We start from the raw sequence: 9,298 nt of genomic DNA on the forward strand, positions 1-9,298 counted from the left end.
TTCAGGGCTGAAGAATAGATCCTCTATGAGTATTGATTGTGGCAAGATTGTAACAGATTCGATCGTACGAAGCAAACTTAATTAATATGAGTAAGTAGTAAAATTAAATTAGTAGTAAATATAAGTAGTGAATTAAATAAAATTTACTACTCTTTAAATAAATTAATAAGTAGTAAATTACATCTAATTAATATTTACTGCCAACGTGTACCGGAAAGGTCATGTGAACATTTGTTTCTTGCAACCACTAGAAAAACGCTGTTCTCTATCTACTATATAAACGGCAATCGTTGTCTATCTGATTGATTGTCCGCCTTATAGAGCGGTCTTTCCTTTTATCGTCGTACGAATTTCGGTCGTACGAAGCAAACTGAATTAGGTAATATGTGTAGTAACGGTAAATAAATTATAGAGCGGTCTTTCTTTTTCCATCCGGTCGAACGAAGCCAACCGAGTTAATATGAGTACTAATTATCGTAATATCGTAATTTCGTAATATGGACTATTAGCCGCTACTTTTCTCTGACGATTTGAGCCAAGCGGCTTATATAAAGGTGTGGCGATTCTGTTGTTTTTCTTTCACCGCTCGAACGCATTAACCGAAATCCCCGGTTAGCACGCTTTTTAAACGGCAAATTTTCTGCCGTGTTTAAAAGCACCTTTCCTGAGTTCTGCAGCCTATACAAAGGTGTCTATACAGCTATACAAATGTACTATTCATTAAATAAAATAAATTAACGAGTAGTGTACCGAGAAGGTCACGTAAACGTTTGTTTCTTGGAGCCACTGGAAAAACGCATTTCTCACCTACTAAATTTCCACATCAAAAAGGTAAGTGTTTCTTATACGATGTTGTATTGTCTATGAATTGCCACATCTCCACTACTTAATAACGTTGGATTTGCCGCTGTTCGTGATAGTGGGTCATGTTCATTTCCTTCAGCAGCCGAGTTACTAATTTTTTTCCAGCTACGAGTAGGCCTACTGTAACTTACTATTACAGAACTTTCACGAGTACTCCGAGCATTGTGATACGCTATTGTGAAAAGAAAGAGAGCGGCTGCTATCGACTTACTGTCACCCTGCATCAGCCATGACCAGCTATACGTCGCCTGCTCAAAAGTAGGCACACGCCGAAAACTGTTTCTTCATACGCCCGACAGAAAAACCAAAAATGTTGTCTATCTGCATGTGTTGCGTTGAACTAAGGGAGAGAGATGGAGAGAGAGAGAGAGAAGGAGAGCGAGGAGGAGAGGGGGGAGAGAGAGGGGGGAGAGGGAGAGCGAGGAGGAGAGGGGGAGAGAGAGAGAGGGAGAGAAAGAGGGAGAGAGAGAGAGGGAGAGGGGGAAGAGGGAGGGAGGGGAGAGAGGGAGAGACGGAGAGAGGGAGAGAAGCAGAGAGAGAGGGAGAGCGAGGAGGAGAGGGGGGGAGAGAGAGAGGGAGAGAAAGAGGGAGAAGAGGGAGGGAGAGAGGGAAGAGAGATGGAGAGAAGGAGAGAAGGAGAGAGAGAGGGAGGGGGGGGGAGAGAGAGAGAGGGAGAGAGAGAGGGGGAAGAGGGAGGGAGAGATGGAGAGAGGGATAGAGGGAGAGAAGGAGAGAGAGAGGGAGAGCGAGGAGGAGAGGGGGAGAGAGAAAAGGAGAGAAAGAGGGAGGGAGGGAGAGAGGGGAAAGAGAGAGAGATGGAGAGAGGGAGATGTAACTGCATATTTGGAGTTGTTTTACAGTATGAAAGACAACTCTCAATAAACCTTATGCTGCGCGTGAATCTATTCCTGTAGACGGGTAATGCAACTAGTATATATATATTTGTCTCCCTTGCCTGCTCAAAGCTGCACTGATGAGGCTTGAAAAGCCGAAACAGTACTGTCTGATTGACAGTACTGTTTCGGCTATTGATAGTACAGTCAACAGTTCAGTCAACAGTACAGTCAACAGTACAGCCAACAGTACAGTCAACAGTAGCCGAAACAGTAATATATATATATATATATATGTATATATATATACTAGCTGTGCCTATATACTAGCTGTATATACTAGAGTGTTAAAATTCAGCTTATAAACTAAATAAGCTAGTGAGCTAGTAAGCTTACATATTCTAAGCTAGTAAGCTAGTGATTCCAGTAAGCTAGTTAATAAGCGCTTGGTTTCGAATGGTGGTATACCATGACGTTGCGTCAGCATTGTTGTCCAGCTACAGCTATTCTAATAATATCTATAGCCGGAATGACAGACAGACATACTTTGAAAAATGTATATATCTATATATACATATATATATATATATGTGTGTATATATGTATATATATACACATATATATATATACACACATATATATGTGTGTGTATATACATCATATACAGATATACAGATATACGACAACAGACGGACTTTTAGAAATGTATTTATATATAGATATAAGATATATATAGATATACTTGAATAGCTTAGCACTGCATATTCAAAGAATTACGGTGGATTGACAATACACCCATAAGTTGGTTAGTAATAAGGTTGGTCTTCATGATGAATAGTAGGTTCAAGTCGTCAATTGTTAGATTTTTCCAGGCTCTTTTGTTTTTTAAAAGCTTCACATTTGTCATAGAACTGTATTAATACTGTAAATAATCTGCCGAGTGATCACAAGTTGTTTTCTAAAAAATCAAGCTGTTTTAAAGGAGTTGTCTGCTCTTTCTGCAAAATGTGTAGGCTGCCACATCGCCTTTTAAACTTCTCTGCTGTCTGTACATTGCTGGTAATTGAAGTATCTTGTAACACCCGGAGAGTCGCATAATAATGATAGTAAAGCATCACTGGGGACACGGAAGTCCAGCACTGCCTATGAATACTTCATAATAACTTCCATCAAGAATATTTCCATTTGATAGGTCAACTAATGTAGTGGAAAAAACTTATTAGTCCACTTGGAGAAATTTAGTACTGTAAATTTTGATTGTATGATGCTAGTTATTTATACATTTTCATATTGCACCTTGTTGATCAGCTGCATACTGTAGATGGCTGAATGCATTGCTGTTACTTCTTTTGTAGAAGAAAAGGCTTGAACTTGTGAGGCACTGTCAGAATCGCTTGCTTCAACTTGCTCGATCATCTACTAGCACTCAAAAGCAGTCAGATATTTCATGTGGTGAGTTTTACCGTGTATGAGTATGTTAGATGACAGTTAACTTCTGCGTACCTGTTTGCTGGCTCAGTGCTTTATTCCTTTAAAACTAATGTTCGCAGCTGTTACATGAAATGTTCAGCTAGCGTAATCTATCCTAGCCACAAGTAGGTCATATTAGTGTATTAGATGGTGAACACTGCAGGCTGATAGACCTTCGTGTGTTTCTTGACACAATCATAGTTTGGAGAAATTTGCTTAATAACCTAAATTCTCGTGATGTGATCCACTCATACACCAGTGTTACATGCTACAAATTTTTGTAATGTTTTTCATCTTCGTAGCATGTAAATGTTTTCAAACGTCACATATTTTACTCTTCAAAGCGATTCAAACCTCAGATTCAATGGGGGTTTTTTTGAAAATATCGTATCAACAATGAAGTACTGCATAGGATGTAAACATCAACATTCGTATTATTGCATAAATCTTTACGATCAGAGGTTGGATATTTATCGTCTTCATTTATGACATCCTTACAGCATCCCTATGCAACTCTGTTTTAAAAGCACATGTTTTAAAAATATTATCTCCAAAATGAAAAATATTAACTCTGAATTTTAAAGAAGTATTTCCCACATGTTTTAGCGTTGACATTTGACCTTAAACTCATTTTAATAGTGTCAGCCGTGATTCAAATGTACCCAGCTGTATCTAAAAGTGCAACAGGCTAATATAGAAAAACGCCGAGTTGTGCGACAATTTCTTCATAGGATAAAAACTTGTCAGCTACGAACAATTGGGAGTTGTGCGAACTCTTGCATATCATGTAATTACGTCCTCCTCATTCCTACCAATAAAGCCACAACTTTGAAGGTCAAAAATTCGTAGGTGTAACACTAGTGATAGCTTGTCTGTTATGGTGAGTCAATACTGTTTGGCCATGTTTTCTTCCCTATTAACATACTCAGTATGGTAGAGTGCACAAGCTAGTGCACCCTTTAGCATTCGTATAACCTAGGTAAATATTTTTATGACTGAGGAGTTGAGATATTAACTCTGTAACTAGTAATAATGGCTATTGAATTCCTTGGACAAGATGAGAAATTATACAGGGATTAAATTAGATTGATATACTTTCATGGTAGGGCAGTTGCTTTTTGCATTCACACTAAGGCCCAGTCAGATTACAGTTGAATTTATTTAAAATTGCTAGCTAGGATTAGTAGGTGGTATTCCCTATGTATCTCTATTCATATAGCCTTTCACAATTTAGCTGGTCTGTCTGCACTTTTGGGATGGAGTAAAGAAAAACCATTGGGTAGTAGGTTGAATTTTGACTTCACAATAGAAAAAGCAACTTTGACTATATTTGCATCCATTTTACATGTAACATTGCAACGAGCTTCGTAGCTTTTTATTTCATGAAGTGGCTGCACAATTCTTGTTATATGATTTTATCTTCAGTCCTCGCTTCAGGCCTATTTGTCTGGCCAATAGCAGTCCTGAATGGACCTACTGAGTAAGAACGAAATGACCCGATTTTAGACTCTTAATTTTATAGTTTATGACAACATAAGTTTGATATAATTCTACCTTGATATACAGTTGTAACGGAATTTTGAGTGGATTAAATAAAGGCACAGATGAGTATTTTATTTTCCTTCAATATTTTGTCATTCTTTTTTAATTATGCTGCTCCAATAATTGTTTGATTTATTTATTTATTATTATTTTATGATTTACCGAAGTAGTTGTCAAATTCGTTACCAATTTGTTGTTATAGGTTTTACGGTGTATTAGAACCAATAAAGACTAAATAGGGAATTCTAACTGTACCCATTTTTAACGGTCTGCATCTAATCCATAAAAGAGTTTTGCAGTTTGTTTAAAACTACAAAAACCGATGCTCGCTTTGACAAGCTCCACTTATCTTAATGACATACATATTTGACATTCATTGACACCTAGCCTCTGTTTGAGGTTGTTTACTTGTTCAAGTTTTGCGTCTCTCCATCTAGGAAATCATAAAGAAGATTTCTTATCTCTAGCTCTCAGCTCGCAATCTTCCTTCTATCCAAGTTTAACAGTAAGTGCTAAAAGCAGACGAGCTCTTGAGAGGCAATATCAAAGTCCAATCAGAAAGAGAAGGTAAGCATCATTTCTTGTTGATTTTTATCATGTTTATCTTCCAGAGGCCTTAACAGGTACTGAGATAACAAGGAATGATATTGAAGGAATGATGTTAAACATGTTTAGCTATTAATATGTCTAATAATGGCCTCTCTGTTTTGTCAAATCTTTTCAACTAGCCAAGGGATTCGAATCACACTCATAAAATATGAACCTCAATCTTTTACTCAGTTCTACCGCTATCCCTTGTGCCCCCAAGACGAAGGTGAAGCAAGCGCCAGAGGAAAGTGAAGATGAAGTCTCTGACAGCCAGCTATTAGCATGCTTTTCTCAGAGTTAAGGCACTTCCTACAAACACCTGCTCAAATTGAGAACTCCAATCCCATTTGGCAGTGGTGTTACCATATCTAGTCACTGCAGTCTTGCCTCACACTATTATGAACTAGTCATTCATTCTTTTAGACATTTGGGATTAATTATGTTTGTTAATATGTAGACTCATTCATAGTGGCTATTGGTGCTCTCAGGTGTTTGGTTATATATTTTATTAGGCGATTGTCGCTTTAGTTGTTTTTCTCTTGCTCACTTTTAAAGCTGAAGCCAAGTAGAATCTCCAAATTTTCTGCTCAATTTGTAAATATTTTCAGTTGCACTTTACAAAATAAACAATCTGCAGCATTTTTTCTCGCTGGTAATTTCCAGCAGTTTTCTTAAAATTGTTGCAGTAGTGTTCAACTTCCAGGCGTGCAAGCTGCATGCCTTTTGTTCCATGAGACACAATCGTAAGCGTTTTTCCAAGCTAATAATAAATGGCCTAAAAAAATTAATAAAATATCTTGCTAATTCTCAGGACTTGACAGTTGACCATTGGATGTTTGGTGGTATGTTTGGTGGTATGTTTGGTGGTATGTTTGGAATTCGGGTGTAAGGCAACGCAGCTGGAAGTATGTATGACCCTGTCAACAAAAGATGAATACTTTGAAGTTGTTGTTTTGTTATTCCAAATAATGCATTGTGTAAAACATTTCCGAGTTCATTGACTTCCATTCGACTTCCAACTTCCCTTTTAATTTTAATATGATAATGAACTACAAAAAGCATTCAATAAAAATTATTTAAAACATTGTTGCATGAGTCGGGTTTGCACCAATATTGAGCAAATTATTTCGTGGCAATGTGACGATTCGAGTTCTGTGTGATTGTCGTTGCTTTCGGAGTGGCATCACTTTCCAAGCTGTTACTACAGCTGCTACGAAGAGAAAAATAATCACTATAGCATTTGCCTTGGGAAGATAGCATTTCCATTTATATGGCAGCGGGACTTTATATGTAGGAAAGCGTATAGAAAGAAGTCTTTCAATGTTGTTGGGGAAGCTCGCTGTGACTCCTAAAAATTCCAGTCGTTGCAATGGAAAGATAACCTCATATGGAATCTGTTTCTCAAAGTGCTTTTCAAATAGCTGGTATCTGTAATGATAATGCAGTTCTCGATATACTTTCTGAATTAATTTTGCAAGACATTCCTAGTGGTTGAATCTTTTGAATGCATAATCTATGATGTAAAAGGGTGATCATAAAAATGCGAAAAAATGCTTTGAAAAGTGGTGAGTGGATACTCCGAGCCATGTTGAATGATTGCTGAAAAGAATCAGGAAATTAAAACAACACTTCTGCAGATGGTGTTGTCAAAAGTTGGAACAATTATTTTGCTTGTAACAATTTGGTTTACATTGTATCTTACAAATTGGCTCAACAATGCTTTGAAAGCAAATAATGTTATAGATTTGATTTTTCATCGGGTTTTGACACCTGACTGGCCATGATAGCTCTATCACTTTTGCTTGTTCCAGCACTTGTGATTTGTGTAAAATAGCTCTTTCATCATAATTGCATGAACAGCTTCCAAAAATACCTTACCGAACTGAAAACCACAGCTTAATCTTCAAATACACCACCGGATCTTCTGGGTTATTGTTGTTTAAAATTGTTTTGTACGGCATGAGGAGATGTTGGCTTTCAAGAATATATTTTTAGATGTTTTAGTCTAGGGAACATTAACTGAAATTTTTAGAAAAGCTACGCATCTCTCATAAATTCTTCTCGCAAAATAAATAACATACTATTGCAATTCTGTCATGTTTTGTTTTTGGCCACCGACTGTCTACAGCTTAACCAGGGTTGCTTTCATTCAAAACATTGTCGAGTCTATACTTGCTAGCAATAGTAGGTTGCCTGGTAAAGCCTGGTTTCCATATGACAGCGCAAGGCGCACGACATCGCGCGTAGGCCGGCTGTGATATGGAAACGTCAATGCACGACGATCGCGCGATGTGCGTACGCTGATCGCAAGGATCCAACAGAATGGATTCTTGCGACGGGTGCGCGCGATGATATATCCCACAATACAACGCTCGACCTTTTCAACCTATCCCACAATTCAAACGGAGGGCTGTTTTCTGAAGAAATCAGTCTCCCGTACGAAATAGTAAGCCTGGTTTTTATATGACAACGTAATGTTGCAACGGTGGGCTGTTTTTCCGAAGAAATCAGTCTCTCCTACGAAAAAGTAAGGAAATTACCCACCCTGTCTAATGCAAGCATGGGCGCCTACGCGCGATGTGGAAACACTGCATCGCAGCCCAAGAAATGCATTGCGCACGATCTTTGCGCTGTCATATGGAAACCAGGCTTAAATGCTTAGTGAGATTGTTTTCACAAGTTTTCACATTGACTATAAATTGTAAAAAGCTAGGTATAGGCCCTACTAATGAACAATGTGGAATTTGTTTCTAACATCATCACTTGTCGAATCTGGTTTTAGTGGAGAGAATGCCAAAAACAATTTAAGTTTTTGTTCAAATCATCTGAAACTACGTGCTAGCAAACTATCGGCCATGAATCGCTGAAAGTTTCGTGAAGTACATAGACTTTGTAAACGATCAAAATAGCTCTTTTAATGAACTATATTGTAATTGCTTATTCTTACCACACGTAGCTGGATAATTTTGAAAGTATGCTGAAGAATTTTGAAAACAAACATAATGCATACAACTACTGTGTCTGGGGAATGCATATAGAAACTTGCAGATATTGACTATCATCACACTGCGTGAATGAAGTAGTCTTTCATTCATTGCATCACTTCAACAAACCTAATATGAAAATAGTTTAACATAAGCCTTAACAAATATAAACCTGATTGATACTCACTTGGATGTGTTTGTAATATGTTGATTCCAATAGTTTACTACCACTTTATGCCCATTGATCACTTCAATCTGGTATCTAAACAAGTCAGCGGTAAGCTCTGTACGCCTCCCTGAACTGTCCGTAAAATTCATCTTAGCTATCATAGCATTTCCATATGTCTCTGGGAATGCTCTCATTCCTGCTTGAAAGCGTTTGTCAAACTTCGCTTCTTTTGATGGTACATGTATCCTGTTGATATCTATATCTCCATCATATGGTAGCATATCTTTAAGCCTGTAGTAGCCCAGCAAGAGGCCACTATCAACCCAGTATACCTGTTCTAGCTGGTCATATAATGTTACTATTCGTTGGAAGAACAGACGGTAGGCGCCATACTTTGTCTTTGACATATAACAGTCTTCCTCGTAGTAGCTGATTATAAGTGGTAACAGCAGTTTGTGAGTTATAAATAGGACTGCTAGTAGAGATATTGCTATTACCTTCACTCCTTTCATTGAACGCTGCTGATCTTTGCTGTTCCAGATCAATGACAATACTCAAACAAACCGACTTACTCGGCCTGCTAATAGCACGCTAACTGCTTATATTGCGTTCGTGTTATTCTGGCTGTCTCTAGGATACTGAACGCCTTTACGCATACCTTGGTGCTGTGCGTTATGTTGTATCGTTTTGATAGGCGATCCATTTAAGAGAGATAATGACATTAGACTAGCTTGTGTTAAGCTAGTCCAATAAATTTATAAATGCATTGCATTCATGAATCTCATACAATGAACGCATTCATAAATGCATTAATTGTATAAGAGATTCACAAATGCGTACATTCCTCA

At 37.8% G+C, this 9,298-nt stretch overlaps 2 protein-coding genes across 2 annotated transcripts in view; one reads left to right on the top strand and one right to left on the bottom strand.

The window, feature by feature from the left end:
* LOC137408052 (breast cancer type 2 susceptibility protein-like) overlaps nucleotides 1-5,938 on the top strand; it is a 58,232-nt gene extending 52,294 nt beyond the window's left edge. The window contains exons 26-28 of the mRNA XM_068094441.1: nucleotides 3,053-3,149; nucleotides 5,147-5,276; nucleotides 5,490-5,938. Coding sequence (XP_067950542.1) covers nucleotides 3,053-3,149; nucleotides 5,147-5,276; nucleotides 5,490-5,598 — 336 coding nt within the window. The 3' untranslated portion in view covers nucleotides 5,599-5,938. The remainder of the gene's footprint in view (nucleotides 1-3,052; nucleotides 3,150-5,146; nucleotides 5,277-5,489) is intronic.
* A 391-nt stretch (nucleotides 5,939-6,329) lies between these two features.
* Nucleotides 6,330-8,962, bottom strand: LOC137408697 (uncharacterized). The gene is made up of 2 exons (XM_068095274.1): nucleotides 8,469-8,962; nucleotides 6,330-6,725 (listed from the first exon to the last, which is right to left on the bottom strand). Exons 1-2 carry the CDS (start codon nucleotides 8,960-8,962, stop codon nucleotides 6,374-6,376), a joined length of 846 nt encoding a protein of 281 aa, XP_067951375.1. The 3' UTR covers nucleotides 6,330-6,373.
* Between the last annotated feature and the right edge of the window lie 336 nt (nucleotides 8,963-9,298).

This window comes from Watersipora subatra, chromosome 11 (genome assembly GCF_963576615.1).
Source record: "Watersipora subatra chromosome 11, tzWatSuba1.1, whole genome shotgun sequence".
NCBI lineage: Eukaryota > Metazoa > Bryozoa > Gymnolaemata > Cheilostomatida > Watersiporidae > Watersipora > Watersipora subatra.

What these genes read in the sequence shown, in the direction of transcription:
- LOC137408697 (XM_068095274.1), bottom strand. Translation starts at nt 8,962, where the DNA reads ATGAAAGGAGTGAAGGTAATAGCAATATCTCTACTAGCAGTCCTATTT. An exon ending in CATATTACAAACACATCCAA is followed by an intron (nt 6,726 to 8,468) that starts GTGAGTATCAAT and finishes TTATCATTACAG; the next exon opens with ATACCAGCTATTTGAAAAGC.